At 41.8% G+C, this 19,160-nt stretch overlaps 1 protein-coding gene across 4 annotated transcripts in view; it reads right to left on the minus strand.

The window, feature by feature from the left end:
* PLA2G7 (phospholipase A2 group VII) overlaps positions 1–19,160 on the minus strand; it is a 42,746-nt gene that overhangs the window by 4,603 nt on the left and 18,983 nt on the right. The window contains exons 2-11 of one of the 4 annotated variants that reach the window (XM_072733453.1): positions 18,849–18,991; positions 16,475–16,614; positions 10,759–10,880; positions 10,169–10,313; positions 8,606–8,699; positions 6,245–6,313; positions 5,576–5,702; positions 4,640–4,753; positions 3,156–3,247; positions 1,189–1,359 (exon numbers count right to left, since the gene is read on the minus strand). In XM_072733453.1, coding sequence (XP_072589554.1) covers positions 1,189–1,359; positions 3,156–3,247; positions 4,640–4,753; positions 5,576–5,702; positions 6,245–6,313; positions 8,606–8,699; positions 10,169–10,313; positions 10,759–10,880; positions 16,475–16,583 — 1,043 coding nt within the window. In that variant the 5' untranslated portion in view covers positions 16,584–16,614; positions 18,849–18,991. Of the gene's footprint in view, positions 1–1,188; positions 1,360–3,155; positions 3,248–4,639; positions 4,754–5,575; positions 5,703–6,244; positions 6,314–8,605; positions 8,700–10,168; positions 10,314–10,758; positions 10,881–16,474; positions 16,618–18,848; positions 18,992–19,160 lie in introns of all 4 variants that reach the window. The other 3 variants (XM_072733442.1, XM_072733447.1, XM_072733434.1) reach the window with 3 other exon arrangements.

The following is a 19,160-nucleotide window of genomic DNA, read 5'->3' on the forward strand; positions in this document are numbered from 1 at the left end:
AGATGGTGGGGGAGAAAAAGGGGGAGCAGTCTAAATGGGAGGAGCAGGAAAGAGTACGGTTGTGGGATCCTGGAGAGGAAGAAATAGGGAAAGTCCACAAGGTTGAATGGATGCAGGGAGCAAGGTCCAGGCAGCAGACAGGCTGCTTGAACTTTTCTGTCCTTGGTAGGGCCAGTTTCAGTACACTGGTGGGGGTCTGGGAAGCTAGCCCACAGGAGTCAAAGTGTAAAGGGAAGGAAGGATGAACTGTGGAATATGAGCTGTTCTTTCCAGGTTCCTCACAGAGAAAGGAAAAAAAAAAAAAAAAAAAAAGGTAAGTAAGAGCCTAGTAAGGAAGCAGGGTTGAGGGAGGCTATGTATTCTGCATTGTTTCTGTTTTAGAATTAAATAGACTTCCATGTATGAGTATTGAAGTCCTTAACTCGAAACTAAACTGAGGTCCTTAACTAAACTACCCAGACCCTCCTCACTATCTTTCTTGATCTTTCAAGACTGATTCTACTCCCGTGTCTTCCAAGCAGCCTCTCCTGAACTCCTCAGGTAGAAAACACTCTAGTCTCTGGCCCTGTAGTGTTGACTGCCTTCACAATTCATATTTCCTTCCTACCACCTCTTCTTTACTTCTTTGAAATAAATCAGGTTTCTAACAGAAGAGGGATGAGCCCTGCCTTGTAACACCACATTGCTGAGTTCAAAACTTCTACTGGGGTTTCTTTTTCACATCCATGATATCAGCGTATCGCTAATGCTCAATGGTACCCCATGATAGCTTTGGGGAATTTATAAATCCATATTCTTTTAAAAAGGTACACACTGCAGATCTCAACAGATGCTCCGACTTTTTTCCAGAGTTTCTACTCTAGCCTGATGATGGAATACTTCTCCTTACCCCAGCCCCCAAATGCATAAGCTTGCTCTTGTGTTTACATAAAAATAGCATGCATCCTAATGCAAATTTTAATTATCAGTATATGAAGGACATATGTTAACACTACTCAAAACAACTGTACTTTTAAAAAGAACAAGTATAAATGCATTTAGGCCCTGAAATTATCCAATATTCTCCCTTGTTCAAAGTCTAGACAATGAATTTAACAATGCTATCATGCCTACCAAATGGTATTTTTTGATGTTTATCCAAGTTTCAAGTTTCTGCTTCAGATGATGAAACAAATCACTAATACTTACCTGATTGTAATCATTTTTCTTTCTTTGTCAGGTGAGTAGCATTTTTTCATCTTTTTGATATTCTCAGGAAATTGGAACCGTTCCGAGTTAATAAAAAAGAGGGGCTGAGGGATTCTGGAATATATTGCATCATCCAGTGGAAGCATCCATGCATCCAAGGCAATCCCGCACCTAGTTTGGTGACAATGACAAAAGAAGGCTGGTTACATGCTGGCTGATGTACAGAGTTTCTAATGATGTTAGGATTGATGAGCATACACTATCCTAGTTTATTACAGGTATTTCACTGGTATTATACTTCAGTGTGAGAAGAGGATATGATTAGTTTTATATGGTAGCAGACTTAGAATTATATAATTATTTTCTATAAGAGACACTCAGGAATTGTGACCTTTAGAAAGATACAGTATCTTTGAAATGTTTTATTCATTTTGTTACATTGCTTTCAAAATAGATTCTTTTCTTGCTAAAGATTTTATTTATTCAGGAGAGATACAGAGAGTTGCAGAGGCATAGGCCCAGGGAGAACCAGGCTTCCTGTGGGGAGCCCAATGCGGAACTCGATCCCAGGACCCCAGGATCATGACCTGAGCCAAAGGCAGATGCTCAACCACTGAGCCACCCAGGCACCCCAAAATAGATTCTTAAACAAGTAATAATTTCTCCAACACTGTGGAGTGTCTGGAAAGATACAATATATGTACTATTGCTCCTATGTATCCAGACTTTCAGGACAGTGGATTTATGATGCCTTTTTCAGAGTAACTGTTGGACCTGTTACTTAATATTTAGAGGTACTTTACCTGGAAAAGTGTCCGGAGGTTGAAGAGAAACATATAGGGTATATTCATTTGGAAATGTAACTTGCTTTTTAAAGGTAAGTTTATCCTGTTCCTGGACCTTTTGGACACTCCATTTTATATGATAAATAGGCAAAAGAAAAGAATTCCCTTATGGAAACTGATTTTTAAAAATCTATGAGCTGAAGTTTTACAAAGGGTCCTATTTTCTATATGGTTGGCTCTTCGTGACCTCATCAAGTCTGTGACTGCCGTGGTTCAAGAAAGAAAATATTTTTTCAAATTACAAGACTGGGTTCTGGTCCTGACTCTCACTCAACTGTAATTTAAGACCTCCATCCATCCTTTTATATTATTATTAAGATTTTATTTATTTATTTGAGAGAGAGAGAGAGAGCCAGTGGAGGGAGGAGCAGGGCAAGGGGGAAGAATCTCAAGCAGCCTCCATGCTGAGTGTGGAGCCCAATCTGAGACTTGATCTCATGACTCTGGGATCATGACCTGAGCTGAAACCAAGAGTCAGACACTTAACTGACTGAGCCACCCAGGCACCCCAAGATCTCTATCCATCTTAAAGATGGAAAAAAAATTAATTAAAAAATGCCTTGCATATTGGGGAAATCTAGAAATACTATAAGATATACTATTGATATCACAACCATCATGTCATAGATAAAGTATATATGTAAAGATAAATTTCCAAGTGAAACTATTAAGCCCTTAAGCAGATAAGAATGCTGAGGATGGGCAGCCTGGGTGGCTCAGAGGTTTAGTGCTGCCTCCAGCCCAGGGTGTGATCCTGGAGACCTGGGATCGAGTCCCACGTCGGGCTCCCCACATGGAGCCTGCTTCTCCCTCTGCCTCTCTCTCTCTCTCCCTCCCTCTCTATCTCTCGGTGTGTCTCTCATGAATAAATAAATCTTTTTAAAAAAAGAATGTTGAGGGAAAGTAAATAGGAATGGGGAGAACTTTTAACAGCAAGAGAAGTAGATGGCTTCTGTCTGGGAAAATTCATATAGAGTACTTTAAGGAGGCAGAAGAACAGACTTCTAAACCCTGAAGGATCCCTTCCTCATTAGGAATTTGATAAGTATTCTATCTCATATGGATTATCAGTTGCCCTCTTCCAATAACTCGCTGCTTTTTCTCTTTGCCTCCTTCTCTTACCTAAATCTCTGGTCTTCACTAAGAGCCTGAAGAACTGTGGCTCCACCAAAAGAATGTCCAATTACTGCTATTTTATTCCTGTCAATAGAGTCCTATAGGAAAAAGCACGATATATATTCATCACTATCTCATAGGTTGTTAGAACAGAATGGTTTTTTAAAATATAAAATTATTATTCATTTCACGGGCATGGTGAAGTATCTTGATTTCTTGTAAACAAAATACATACATACACTCACATGCACTCATACACACATAGCTATGCCCACATATAATTACACACATACACACCACATATGTATGTACATATATATATATATATGCACACAAATACACATGTTGAGCATTTGTAGTTAAGAAGTGAACTTAATGATCTTTGTAGACATTCACACTTGAAACACCAACATCATTGCGGACCTCAGCCTCTCCTCACTCCATGTTTAATTAGTGTGTTCATTCCGTGAGTATCTATTGAGCACCTGCTCTGTGCCAGGCACTGTCGTTCATTTTCAATGAGCTCCCAGCCCACCAGTGATGAAAGAGATACAGATGCATGATGCAAATACAACAGGATGGTGCCAAGGAGCACATGTGATAGACAGCTCACCAGTCCAGGGGTGGCAGTGGGGTCCGAGAAAGCTTCTTGGAAGAGGTGAAGCCTGATTTGAGTTGAAGATTAAGCAAGTCTCAGGGAGAAGAATGTGTCAGGCCAAGGGGACAATGTGTACGAAAGCATGGAGACTGGAGAGGGAGTGGCTGGCCAAGGGACAACAAACTTTTCACTGTGTTAGGAGAACAGACCATCATCTTCTGCCCAAACTGAAATATGTCTTGTCCCATCTGTCCTCTGTACTCCACTCTCCACACACAACTTTGGGTCTTAGTTCATGCTGTCTGCTTTGCTAGTCTTCCACCCCGTCTGAATATTCTGTTTAAAACCTCTGACCACCATTTCAGAATCAAGCTTAAAAATATGCAAGGGCCGTCCAAGAAATTACAATACTTCCACTGGAGGTATTGTGTTGAACCAGAGAAATTGCTATTTGTGTAGCTCAAAGCTGGCTGTTCGCAATTCCATATCTGGTGCAATCTAATGCACTCCTCATTGCTAGAACACTTCACATAGACTTTTTTTTTTAATTTGCAGCCCTTTGTCATGTTGCACCTCACATTACAGCAGAAAAGCAGATGATATGGAAATGATAAAAAACTGCAGGACAAGGGAAATGGCTTTTTCTTTTCTTTTCTTTTCTTTTCTTTTCTTTTCTTTTCTTTTCTTTTAAGATTTTATTTATTTATTTGAGAAAGCACGAGTAGCGGGTAGAGAGAGAAGTAGGCTCCCTGCTGAGCAAAGAGCCCAATGTGGGGCTCGATCCTAAGACCCTAGGATCATGACCTGAGCCAAAGGCAGACACTCAACCACTCAGCCACTCAAATGACTGAGCCACCCAGGTGCCCGGGAAATGGCTTTTTCTTAAGCTCACCTTCAGTTGTTCCACATCAAACTCTAAGTGTAGTACATTCTTAATTGGCCTTCCATGATCAATGTCCAGAATCAAGTCGAGAGCTTGGGAGCACTCCTTTGCCCTTTTCTGTACCTAAAATGATGATCAGAAAAAAGAAATGGCAACATAAAAAGCGGTGACACTTATTTTGGAGTTTGTGTAGGAGTTGCATATGGGAAAAATGGTTGAGTGCTTCTAAACTGGAAATGTCTAAGTAATTAGTGACTGGAAAACAACTCAATTTAACGACACAGGCTCCAGCTTTGCAGGTAGTTATAGCTTAGTTCAAATCCTAAGCTCATTGCTTATCTGCTGTGTGACCTCAGATGATGTACTTAACCTCTCTGAGCTTCCATTTATTGTGTAACAAAGCCTACCTCAGTGAAATGTGGGTGGGATTAAATGCAAGGACATATAAAATACCCACTGTAAAACATGGCACAGAGGTGAAAGCCAGTGTGCTTTATCTCAATCTTCCAGACACCCCTGTGAGAAATATACTTTTATTATTCATTATTTTGTAACAGATAAAACATAGAGGCAAAACAGAGTAATTTGTCCAAAATCACCCCACCATGAAATGATGACACCAGGATTCAAACATAGGAAAGGAGGGTATTTGTGAATTTCCTTTCTAGCACTTCTGAGATTCTAAAGTGGGAGGTTCTAATGCAAAAGATTTCTGAAGATGTACTGTCTTCTCCCAGGATTTTTGTTTGTCCTTGTTTTTACTATGGTCCAGACTTTTCATTAAGGGAAGTGTGTCACTCCAAGAGTCTTCTGACAGGTCTTTGGGCTATGGGAAGTAGAAGAGCTAAGAGCACACCTTACAGCATATAAATTAAATTGGCAAGTGTCATCATTTTGCACATGCTTTTTAGTCACCCCATCTCCTCTCCTCCTGCTGCAACATACCTGCTCATTTCGAACATGTATCTCCTCATCCCCTGGTTTTAGTTCTTGAAGATAAGACCAAGATTTGTTCCCTATTTCTGCAGCAGACTGGTCCTTGAAATAGTAAGTCGCAGAGGCGGATCCATCTCTACAATACAGAGTCAGTGACTTACACTCACTCTTCCTCTTCTTCATCTCCTCCCGTACTCCTCATCCCCACCCCCAAATTCACACTGGTCTGACTTCCCTGTCTTCTTCCATTCTACATTTGTTTTAAAATCAAAGAGGCCCCCAAGGGAGTTCTAAGAAGAAGTCATTGCTGTGGGTCAAGTCCACCCACTCTATCTTCACAATTCTAGGAGGCCCCATTGGAAACTCATGCCTGGAACCACATCCCAGTGGTGCCACTTCCTCACCGTGGGGTTTGGGGCAAATTACTTGCCCTTTTCCAGCTCTATTTCTCTTCTCCTTAAGACAGTGATAACAGTAACCATTTCAAAGGGTTCTTCCGAAGATTAAATGATGATATATGAACATGGCACACAATAAACACCAGAAACGTTAGCTGGTTTTTAACTCTTGGCCATTTAACTCAGTCTCTTTTATTCCCCCTTATCATTTAACCACAGATGACAATTTCATCGATGTTTTTTATAAATCTTTTTGAAAGTTAGAGCCCAGATGACATACCTGTGTTCTATAGCAGCAACGATGAACCCATGTGATGCTAGATCAATGCCAATAGCAGAATAAATTGTCCTTCAAAACAAAACAGGAAAGCATTGAGTACCAGCCATGCTTAGGGAGCGGGGGCGTTCACTAATGAACCTGGAAAGAGGAAGGCCATTATACCCCTGTTGTAGTGCCTGGGGGAAAACTAGAAAGCTGTGTTTCTTGAAGGGGCAGCTCTGCCTCTCAGGGGAATATGTGACAATGTCTAGAGGTACCTTCATTATCATGACTGGGCAGAGGGTGCTACTGGCATCTAATTGGTAGAGGGATGCTGCTAAACATCCTACAGCACACAGGACCACTATCCATGATAAGGAATGATTTCCTGCAAAATGTCGGTGGTCCCAAGGTTGAGACACCCTGATGCAGTGATTCTAAATATATCACCTTTGAGAGTTCTGAGCTTTAATCTTGGCCCTACTATATATCAGCTATATGACTTTAGATTATTACATTGCTGAATCTTTGTCTGCACCTCTAAAATGAGACTAATGATGCCTTTGCTTTAGAACAGTTGTAAGGTTTGAATAAGACAGCATATGTAGGAAGGCAGTGCAGTGTGGTGCTTAGGAGAATGGGACCTGCAGTCTGACCACTACATTTGAATCCACCACTGATTAGTTGTCTGCCTTGGAGAAGTCACTGATCTTTCCTCTGTTACAGTACAGTACCTGGTGGGACTACTGGAAGGAGCAAGTAAGTTCATCATTTTTAGTGCTTATAACTATGTCTAAAAACGGAGCAAAGACTGAACACATACCAACTGTTACTTAAATGATTGGACACATGAATCACGTGCTAAGCAACTACATTCATACCCCCTTTCCATTCTTCATTCTGCACAATGTATTCAATCATATCATGTATTCAATAGGAAATGGCAATAGAGAACCAAAGGGTATCATGTATTCTCATATCATGTATTCATAGAAAATGGCAATAGAGAACCAAAGGGTAGTAGGAACTCTGCTTTCTCCTGTTGAAGATGCACAACCTACTCAGACAAGGATCAGCACATCTCTGTAGAAGGACAGAATGTAAATACTTCCAGCTTAGCAGGCAATACAGCAGCTGTCACAGCTGCGCAACTCTGCTGTCCTAGCACAAAAGTACCCATAGACAATGGGAAAGGTGGAGTGAATGTGGCTGTATTTCAATAAAGCTTTATTTATAGAAACAGGCAGCTGGCAGGATTTGGTCCTCAGATTCTAACTTGCCAACCACTGGTCAAGTAGAAATCAAATACCTAGCTAAACCATAATTAAGGTACTGAAGATCTTATTGGTTGACTGATTGATTGAGAGAGAAAGAGAGAGGGAAAGAGGGAGAGCATGAGCAGGGGGAGGGGGCAGAGGGTGAGTGAGAGAAAGAGAATTTTAAGCAGGCTCCCCGCTGAGTGCAGAGCCTCCTACAGGACTGAGTCTCACAACCCTGAGATCATGACCTGAGCCGAAATCAAGAGTTGGACGCTTAACCCACTGAGCTACCCAGGTGCTGCCTGAAGATAATTTCTTATTGCAGATGTTACCCAATTTCTTGCCAACTAAAAGCCACCTATTTCCAAAAGTCTTTTAATCCTCTGAGGCAAGAAGGTAGAAAGAAGGGTAGGCAGCTGAGAAGATGGGAGAGGAGAGGGTGTGGAGGTCATGAAAATGTGTCACTCCGAGATCATGCCACAGAGAGCATAATTGACTAAAGATCCCATCCAGCCCCTGCCCCTGTAGATCCACCACCTCCAGCTAAGCATCCCGTGGACTACACCCAGTAACTGGTCCACAGCATAGGTACTAATGTAGGCCCATTCTAGTGAGATGTAGGACTCCTCTGATAAGAAACTTCTGGTCAAACACCACCTCTTTTGGCCTGGTCGCATCTCTTCCTGAAGTGTCCTGTAATCTGAGACTCTTCGTACCCAATCTCTCCAGTCCCTGTCTCGTTCCCACATGTCTAGCCTGTTTCACTCAAAAATGTCTTTTATGGCTAATCCAGTCTTGGTGTCAATTTCTCAGAAGACCTAAACTAACCCAGGGGATGGTTTTGAGAATGTATTATAATATAGAAGGGTGACAGTCAAAAATGCAAACCCTTCTCTTCCTAAAATGAGGCTAGTCCCTATGAGCTGGAAGGAAGGCACAGACTACTTGACCAGATAGGGCTGGACCGATCAATAGATCACAGCCAACATTCGAGGAACCGCAATTCCTCCAACACAGTGGCCATAATGATAGTCCAAAATCTGCTCTTCTTTTTTAGGGGGGTATATAGGCATTTGGTCATTGGTCCTTAGGAGTTAAAATTGTTTAGCCTCTTAAACATTACCGGAATGCTCCAAGACCGTGAGAAAAAACAATCAGTGGATATTTTTCACCAGTCCTCAGAGGGGAATTCCAGTTCGCAGGAGTTGTCACTGAACCTAGACAACAACGAGAGACGATAATTAGTGTTTTCTATGTCTCCAATGTTGCTGGTTAATTTAACTTACATCTTCTTAGTGTAAATCCTGACCATGGAATTGATATCTATGTTTTTATGCGCTAATAGGAAATTCATTAAAAAGTCTGCTACTGGCTACCTACAAACCAAGGACCTGAAGCATGCAGTTTCCCCCAAGACCATAAAATCATTAATTATCAGTTCTCACTGCCAGCTCTGAGATTAAGGTGAAACACTTTCCCACTTACAGGTGTATTCAGGAAGGCTATTCCTTAGTACCAATCCCAGGTGTTGGCAAAACTTCCAAGGGAATATTCTGAAACTGAATTAAACCTCAGGAACATCACACTGAGAACCAGAATCTTCAAATCAGGGACTCCTTTCATTCTCATTTAGTTATGATCAAGAGAAACAGACCACTGATTCATCAGTGGATTTGGATGCCGCTCTGCCACTTACTACTGACCCTGAACAAGTTACAAGAACTCTCTGAGTTTCAGTTTCCTCTTTTTATAAAACAAAGCAGATGATATTTTAGAGGGCTTTTGTGAGAATGTTACCTAAGTAGGGAGTATATGCATAACACTCATCTCGTGACATGGTAAGGGTCCCAGAACATGGAAGATATTGTCTTCTCTTCCTTCACCTCTCCATTGCTAATGTCATTACTATTCTCAGTTACTTGGGTTCCTTTTTCTTATTTATAAAACAGAGATGCAGTCATGAAGATTGGATGTGATGACTGCCATGGAAGTGATTTATAATTTAATCAGCACCATAAAGAAGTGTAGTTATATTTCCATCATTTCTGTTATAGAGTGGTTTTTTAAAGAAAACTCCAGGGAGACCTTTAAAATGAATGCCCAAAGTTGTAGGCAGGTTTGAGAAGGAAATTTGAAGACCGAGTTAACACTGGCCCAACAGAGGTGTCTGATCAAACAGAGAAGGAAGGAACTGTCTATATTAGTGTGATGTAGACAAATTAAGTGATGAATGCATAGCAGATTGTCTTGGTGAGAGAAGCTAGTTCCTTGGGGGTGGACAATGGAAATGAGAGTAGAGTCTCCCCATTTATTATGGGTGAGAAATTAGCTTTCACTTTCCTACAGAGCACACAGAGCAGTGAGCACCTCAGCCAGCCTGCTACTTACTCACCAGATTACTGCTCCCCCACTATATGTAAAGCAGAAAAATTAAGGACCAGTCATAGACAGATTAATTGTAAATTCTGACACTTTCACTCTCTCCATCTACCCCAACATATGCAGAACAAACAAAATGAGAACCCTTGATTCTCTGATAGTTACCTGGGCTTTTAAGAAATAATTTGTCATTTTAAGAAAAGTTTGGTCTCAAGAAATCTACTTTGATCTTTGCCTGAAACCTCTGCTGTTTTCAAGGTTTTCTTATATTCTAGCACCTAAGAGGCAGGACCAATGGAAATCTTACCAAAAAAGAAGCTCAATATTTTGCCCATAAGCCAGTGTGTTCCAAGATATTTACTAAGACCAAAAAAATATTCTTTGTTTGGGATCCAAAGTGTTTCAGAGTGGTTATCCTCTTGGGATGGATAATACAAACGCAAAAAGGTGCCCTGTAGAGGAAAGAAATTAATGTACTCTTAATAACGTTGCTTCTCCACTATGTTCCAATAGCCACTTTGCATATTTGATTAGTTGAGACCCAAATACCTCTGTTGTTCACAGAGAGGTCCAGAGAAAACTTTTTAAGCTGCTGCGGTGACTGAATACAGAAGAAAGAGAAGCAAAATAAAGCAATATACTTTCTGAGTGGAAAGAAAGGGTAAGCAAGCTGGTTTCAACCATTAAGGAAGGGGAAAATAGAGTTTATAGATAAATTAATCAGATGACAACAACACATTGACGAATGATTTAACTAGCAAAATGCTTCCCATGGAACAAGGCAAATGGCAAAATGAGTCATTGTCGGGGGAGAGCAAGAGCAAATTTCAAAACCTACCAGTGGGCAACAGTAAGAGTCACTATTAGAATATAAAGTGGTATTAATCAAAGCCTTACCTTATTAGTATAATCAAACATCAAATCTGTACAACCAACAGAATAAGATCCATTTCCTTTGGGAATTCTACTTTGCCTAATACTTGCAGCAGCCATCAGAGCTTGTATTTTATTGGCCCATGCTGAAAAAAAGGTAAATATTGTCTCACTGTCATTCATTACACCTCAGACTTTATTATGCAAAAGGAAATTCCAAGGGAATCAAGTTATACTTAGTTTCTGGCCTCCTTCATTTCTTTAACTAGTCAAACACACACATGATTACGGAGTGTCTGATGTAGCCAAACTATTATGTGGGAATAAACACAGAGATGGACACAGCCCTTCTCCTGAGATACGACTATCACCTCCTAATACCTGCAGCCTTGCCTTTAGCTTCTACTCTGATCCAGATCATGTTGAAGACTACTTGCCCGGGGATCCCTGGGTGGCTCAGTGGTTTAGCGCCTGCCTTCGGCCCAGGGCGTGATCCTGGAGTTCCGGGATCAAGTCCCACGTCGGGCTCCCTGCATGGAGCCTGCTTCTCCCTCTGCCTGTGTCTCTGTCTCTCTCTCCCTGTGTGTCTCTCATGAATAAATAAATAAAATCTTAAAAAAAAAAAAAGACTACTTGCCCAATCTGTTGTTCTCAAACACAGACCTTATCTCACATTTCAGATTTGGTCTTACAACTTCCTGTTAGGTGCCTCCATCTGCTGTCCTTCCCACTAGGAACAACAGGCCAATGGTCCAAAATAAGACTGAATGGCCATCTCCCAACTCTCCCTCCTTATCCTCCCAGCACACAGCCCTGCAACTCCAGCATTCCCTATCTTGTGTATCCAGAAATCCAGAATCATCTTCCTACCTCCTTCTCATTAACCCCCTATATCCAACTAGGTCTCAATTTCTAACATTTGTCTTTAGCTTAGAATTCTCTCTCCAGGATAGCCCTGATCCCCTAGCTCAGCTATTATGCATTCACCGTCTCTTGACCAGACAGGTGTCATCTCTCCTAGCTGCAATATTCATCTTCTGTCCTAGATTTATCAAGATCTATTTGATCTTGACCCCTTCAGATGCATTTTTCACATAACTCTTAGAGTGATTTGAATCACAAATTTTACCAGGTACTTCTTAAATTTTTTTCAGTGCTACCTATCACCAAGAGGGTATTTCCACAGGGGGAATGAATATATTGGAATCTTTTAGGAAGGCAGTTTGTAGGTGGTATTAAATCTACACATGCCTTCCTGCACTACTTCCATTGCTACTTGAGGCACAAAGGTGGCCTATCCTTCAGTGTTCCAGGGTTAAAATGTATAGACTCCATAAGTGCACAAGTTAAATACCAACTTCCTAGGCACTGCAAGAAAGACTCTTTGTGATCTGAAGGTCCATTGCCTTGTACTCTTCTATTTTTTTCCTTTAAGTCATCTGCCTCCCATGTGCTCCAGCACACCTGAGCTTCACACTGAGTTGTTTGACGCCTTTGCACCTTTATAAATTCTATTTCCTGTGTTTGAAATCCAAATGGCCAACTTCTATTCAACCTTTAACATCCTAATCAGATGCCGGGTCTTCTCTGAAGCCTTCCCTCACTCCCCAGACTTAATCATTTCATCCTCAGTATTAAATCAACTCCCTGTATATATTTTTATCATTCTTATCATATATATTTAAATTATATATTTGCATACTCTGTCCCCCACACTAGGCTATTTTGTAAGAGCTATACACATGTCTTTGTATCCTCGGATCTTAATGTTGGCACATAGTTGGTGCTCCATAAACATTTGTGAAAGTGAGCTGAGCTAAGCTTTTTATCCCACTGGGGTCTCATTTGCATCAAACACTTTCTGGTATATATCCTTTTACCCACCCACTCTTGAAATTGTTTCTCCCTTTTTGGTGCTAAAATTCTTCAACATACTTGCAGTTTTACCTGTTTTCCTTTCTAAACCCCAATCAAGTCCATATTTACTTGTGAGTCCATACAAATATCACTGTATTCCAGATTTTCACTTCTCTTGATTCAGCTCACCTACTTGTTTTCTTCTATTGGACTCTGAGAGTCGATTTCTCTGCTAGACAGACTCCTTCAAGCTTTCTATCACATTCTGCCTCTGCCACTAAGACACCTGGAGCTATGTTAGGTATGGAACTTAAATCGATATTATAGGGCATCATCCAGAAAGATTTTGAGTTACAAGAAGTTCACCTTTCACGTTGGTGACTAATGTGTTAAGCACCTGCCAGTGATGAGCCTTTCAATACATAAGGCTTACCACTCAAAGTTGGTCCATGGATCAGCATCACTGGCATCACCTGAGAGCTTGGACATGCAGGGTCTTTAGTCTTATCCCAATTCTACTGACTCAGAAAAGCTGTGTCTATTAAAGTTTAAAAAGCCCTGGGCTAAGATACCAGACCACTTGGTTTGACGTACAGGCCAGCAATTCATAGTCCAAAGGTGGGAGGCAGTTCCAAGGAAGGCAGGATATAAATGGATCTGGGGTATTAGAGCCAGATGATCCCACTTTGGAATCCAGCTGTGCCTCTGATGCTATGATGCTCTGGCCTAGGCAATTTATTCCCCTCTCTTATCCTCATTTGGGAGGTGGGGCAAAAAGCACTTGACCAGCCTTCAAGACAGATGTCTAAGAATGAAGTGATAATGTAAGTCAAGTGCCTAGCACAGAACACAACACATAATCAGCAGACAACTGATATCATGTGTCCCTTACCTAGAGTTAGTTAACTCTGGCTACCCGAATTTAAGCCCTTAGAGTAGTTTTAGCAGATCTAAAATAGACTCAGATTCAAAATCCAAGGTGTTTCCTCAGATATTCAAAAACAAAAAACAAGGGCAGCCCAGTTGGCTCAACGATTTAGCGCCACCTTTAGCCCAGGGCCTGATCCAGGAGACGAGGGATCGAGTCCCATATCGGGCTCCCTGCATGGAACCTGCTTCTCCTTTTGCCTGTGTTGCTGCCTCTCTCTCTCTCTCACTCTCTGTGGCTCTCATGAATAAGTAAATAAAGTCTTTTAAAAATAAAAACAAAAACAATGGGACGCCCAGGTGGCTCAGCAGTTGAACCCCTGCCTTCAGCCCAGGGTGTGATCCTGGAGACCCAGGATCGAGTCCCACATCGGGCTCCCTGCATGGAGCCTGCTTCTCCCTCTGCCTGTGTCTCTGCCTCTTTCTCTCTGTGTCTCTCATGAATAAATAAAATCTTTAAAAAAAATAAAAATAAAAACAAAAAAACCCCAACTTCGCTGTAAAGCTAACACTTTCAGTCCTATTTAGAATTACAAAAGGCATTTCCTTCTCCATTTAAGAGATTGCCTACCAAGCCATGCTCCACGGTGTAATAGGGAGAGGTCAAGCCCAGAGGATGATGGGTTATGCCTCTGTGAGGACAGCCAATGCTCTGCTGCACTACCACCCACTCTCTGATGTGACAATTCAAGGGTTGAGGGGGAGGACTCTGGCTTATAGAGTTTGATGAGGAGCCCCAAGGAGCTCACAGCTGCCTAGGAGGTACTACCTCTGGAATTAGGAGTTCAGTTCTAGAGCCATGGGAGGATTCCAAGAAGGTTTCTCTTGGGAGATCTCCATTCCACATAGGCTCTAGGAACCTTTCTCAATGACCTGGGCATACCCTGGTTCTCTACAACCTGCCTTACCGCAAAGCCTCCTCGCTCAGCTTCAGGAAGGTCAAGGTGAGGCTACAGAGCTGGTCTATTCCAAAACACTTGACCCCCTGGGAAGCCTGGAGTTGACCCAGGTTGGGGGTGTAGGGCTACAGAGCCCTGCGGCTGTTCAGTGCCACGGTGCCTACAGGAAAGTTTCATCAGCCTACAGCTATTCCAGTCATGGTCCTGGATTTCCTGTTCTCTAACCATCTGTCAGGCTCCTCGTGAAGGATGAGGCAGGAGAAGGCTTGTCAAGTTGTATGGCCATCCTCTGGATGATACAGTTTGTGGTTCAGAACTTATACATGTCATGTCTAATTTTTCTTCAACTTTAGTTTAATAGGAGCATTAAAACCTGTTGAGTGCTATGAATCTTGTTATGCATTTCCAGTGGTGTGCATTTGTCAAGTATTCCTGATATTCATTCCCAGGTTTTGAGATGGATTATATACCTGTCAGGAACATGTCGTTTTCTTATACAGCTTTACATCATCCCTTAACAGAAAGGATATCTCTAGCCCATACTTTACCTGCATAACCATGTTATCTATATATCCATTTGGTTAGAAGAATATAAACAACCATCTCTTTAATCCTTTAGTTAATAAATGACTTTGAATACTTTACAAATTATTTTTGCATTCATTTTTGAGCATTGAGAATGGAGCACTGGGCTCAAGGTTGCAATTACCAAGATGAATAAAGCAGTGTCTCTTTCCGCAAGTTTCTGCCAGTCCAATGCCAGCTTTCCAATGATTTTCAAATGTGAAGGGGATATAAAACATATTTTGAAATTCTCACCCTGGACCAATAAAAAGCGCATGATGTAAATGTCTCCTAGCTGATAATCTGCTCATGCTGTAAGATATTACTTGTTCTAATTCCTAGTTAAAATTAATTTAAATAGGCTGGACACTCCTGAAGCTTGTCCACAAGCTTACTGTCATGGTCACCTGTGTGTCACCAGTGACTCAGTTTCCTGATAAATGTTGTTGAATGAATGCACCTGTGAGACAGTATGCCATTTCCTATGCAAATGTAGATATAACACCTACTCTTTCCTACTGATGCCTTTACTTCCATAACTATGAAGAAGGACAATACAAAAGCACAGCGTTATGAAAGTTCTTTTGTAAATGTTACAATAAGGAGTCACCCATCAAACCTGAACAGCTAGATCCAGGGTGACCAAGTGTGTTGCTATAGGCAGTATGGCGCCATTCAGAAGCCACCTCCATGGCTCACCTCAGGGGAGGCTGGATAGAGAAGAGCATGCATCACAATGCTCTGGGATTGGCCAGCATTCACAAATCTCCAGAAGCAATCTCTTTGCAGTAAAGGTCCTTCTTAGTGATGGCAGATGTACTTGTCCAAAGATGGCTGCCTCACTCTGGCCACCTCTTCGGGCTTGACTAAACCTCCTCTCCTCTCCTTCCCTCCCACCACAGGCTAAGAAAGAGCAAGAGATGCATGCCCAGTCTCAACTGGAGCTCTTAGCTTGTCCCTACCTCTCCCTGTGATAACACAGAAAACATGGTTTCCCTCTGGCCCTCAAGACTCTAAATGCCTTTTTCTCACATCACCTCCCAGTACTAACCAGGACTACACCTGTTGAGCAAGACAACTGCCTCTCCTTCCCCTTCATGGGAGCAGGCTTTGTGGTTGCCTCTCAGGGGACTCCAAGGGAGTTGTGTCCCTGCACCTGAGTGGGAGCAGGTTAGGGCAGTGAGGGAGAGAAGAGGAGGTGCTGAGGAAGTTCTCCACAGTGGTTGCAGAGCTGAGCTTCCAGTTGGTCTGAAAATGCCTCATCTTGGTTCTGTCCTGCAGTCGTGATATTGAAGAAGACAGGAGCTTCTTCAGTTTCATTTGGAATGAGGAGAAAGTGAGGCCCTCTCCCCTACCCCAGGAGAACAGAAGGTCTCCATGAGCCTCTTTATAGTAAAACTTGTTTAGAAGTCCACACATGCAACTGCTCTGAGGCCACATTGAGTCCGGCAACAGGTCAGTTGCTCAAGCCCTGGAACAAATAGACCTCTTACCTGATGATCTAATATGGGCAACAGGATTTAGGTCTTGCCAGTCAATAGGATGAACCAGTGTGAGGCAGCTGCAGAGGCAGAAAAGCGCATGCAGTTTGGGTGGCAACATCTTGGAAGCTGAGCAGTGGTTTCAGCTTAAACTTCTTCAAGGCAGGTTATTAAAAGAAAAAAAAACATGCAATAAAGAGGACTTAAATAGGCTGACAAATCAGTGTGATTAAGGTACTAGTAACATGAGTTTATATATTATTAAGGGAAAAAGACACCTGGAAACAATGGAACATGCATTTCCTGAGCTGGATTTTTGAAAGGCATCTGATGGAAAATCCCTGGTAGGCTGGATTGTAGAGCATAGAAATAACACTTCTAGCATTCATAACAGGTTTGTGGTCACTCATTCTCTAATTCTGCAGCAGTCTAGTTTGGCGATAAAGAATAGCACAGAGAGGCATCTGGATGGTGGCATTTGCTTAACTGTCCAACTCTTAGTTTCAGCTCAGGTTGGGATCTCAGGGTGGTGAGATCCCGCCCTTTGTGGAGCTCCATGCTCAACAGAGTCTGCTTAAGATTCTCTCTCCCTTTGCACCCCCTCCAAATAAATAGGAAAACATAAAAATATAATAATGGTAACAATCATAGATAACAATCACAACAATATCCAGGCGTGCCTGGACATCAGTGAACATTCCATAAGTTTAGGCTAATGTTTCTATCACAGCAATATGATCATCTTAGATGATCTAAGATGATCATATTGCTGCAGCTGTGACAGTTTTGGTGCTGCTGACATTTTATTTTTGATGATCTCTATAATCCTACTACACTGAAAGCTTCCCAAAGCGGAGGTCAGGTCTTAGATATTGTTCCCACCACCTAGGAGGGCCTGGTGTGCAGTGGTGTTGCATAAATGTTTACAGAATTCATGAATGGATGTTTGTAATCCAACAAACAGCATATTAGACTCATGATAATAAGAAATGATATTACAGCTGGGAGCTATCCTAACATCTTATTAGCAAAAACTATTTTGTATTTGTGCATCACCTTTACCCTTTAGAATTTCTCCCTTCAAAAAGCCGAGCTGTCTCTTCACTGATACTAACTTGCTAGTGAAATTTTTTCAGATGTATTTCTATGCTTGAACACACACACACACATACATGCATACATATAACTATATGTACATAAACTATATAGTTTAAAAATTTGCAGAACTTCAAGTTGCATTTTTAATTTGGTTGTATATTTAGAGTCTTCTCATGTGAGTACATGTACTAAAATTTGTCTTTTTTTTTTTTAAATGGCACTTTGGGGACACCTGGATGACTCAGTGGTTGAGCGTCTGTCTTTGGCTCAGGTCGTGATCCTGGGATCCTGGGATCGAGTCCTGCATCCAGCTCCCTGCATGGAGCCTGCTTCTCCCTCTGCCTGTGTTTCTGCCCCTCTCTCTGTGTATCTCGTGAATAAATAAATAAAATCTTTATAAAAAAAATAAAATCGCACTTCAGAGTTGCTCAAAAGTTTGTTCACTGGGGCGGCCAGGTGGCTCAGTCGGTTAAGCATCCAACTCTTGATTTCAGCTCAGGTAGTGATCTCAGGGTTGTGAGATTGGGCCCCACGTTGGGCTCCATGCTCAGTGTGGAGTCTGCTTGAGGTTCTCTCTCTTCCTCTTCCTCCGCCCCTCTGTCTACTCTCACTAAAAAAATAAATAAACTCTTAAGAAAAAATTGGTTCACTAAGTAAATAACAATACTGCCAACATTTGAAGGCTTCCTACACGCCCAGCATTTTTCCGTTTCTGGCACCTGTTATCTTATTCAGTCATCACTAAACAATTTGCGAGGGAGGTTTCATTATCACCTTTGTATGGATCAGAGGAAATAGAGGCAAGGAGAATTTAACTGATTTGTCCTAATCACACAGCTAGCAAGGGCTGGAGGCTGGGCTTGATCCCAGAATATCTGAGTCCCTCCTTTTAACCACAGCACATCAACTTGGTGTATCACCAATTCCTCTCCAGCCTAAACCGATAATCTTCTAAAGTTAATGAACACAGCAACTCTTTCAAGATGCTAATGTGTTCAGGAACTTCCTGGATTGAAAAGAAGACTTAAAAAAGAGTTAGAAATTGTTCTCATAAGAGATGAGCATCTACCTCATTGTTCTTGCCTTAATTTATATTTGGAGCAAGCTTCCAGAGCCCTTGGTAACTGCAGAGTACTGGGTGTGAATCCAGAGAAACTAAACCTTTATCCGCACTGCACTTTGTAAAGAACCTAGTAAAGCATTCATCACAATTGTTTCCCAAATAAGCTACTGGGTTTCCCAAATAAGCAACAGAAGAAACTGAGTGGAAGTCAGGCAATCTGCTCACCAGCCTCCCCTTCTGTTGTACTGTCACAACTGGGCTTTTCATCCACAGAAAGTTTTCACAGGGATGTGAGCAGAGGGCTTTAAGAAATTCCACCCCGGGTGCTTATAGCCCATGACTGAATAAGAGGAGCGTTCTTTGGCCATCTGGAAAACCAAGGAAGACAAAGAAGAGGAAGAAGGCAAAGTGAAATACACATAGAGGTCAACAGAGATTTTTTTTTTAGGAATACTGCACTGTCCCAAAGAAAGTTAGCTTGCCCACAGCTCCTTGGTATTCGTGACAACCTCCCTGTAACAACCTAAGGAAGAGTTT

This window comes from Vulpes vulpes, chromosome 1 (assembly GCF_048418805.1).
Source record: "Vulpes vulpes isolate BD-2025 chromosome 1, VulVul3, whole genome shotgun sequence".
Classification (NCBI taxonomy): Eukaryota; Metazoa; Chordata; class Mammalia; order Carnivora; family Canidae; genus Vulpes; species Vulpes vulpes.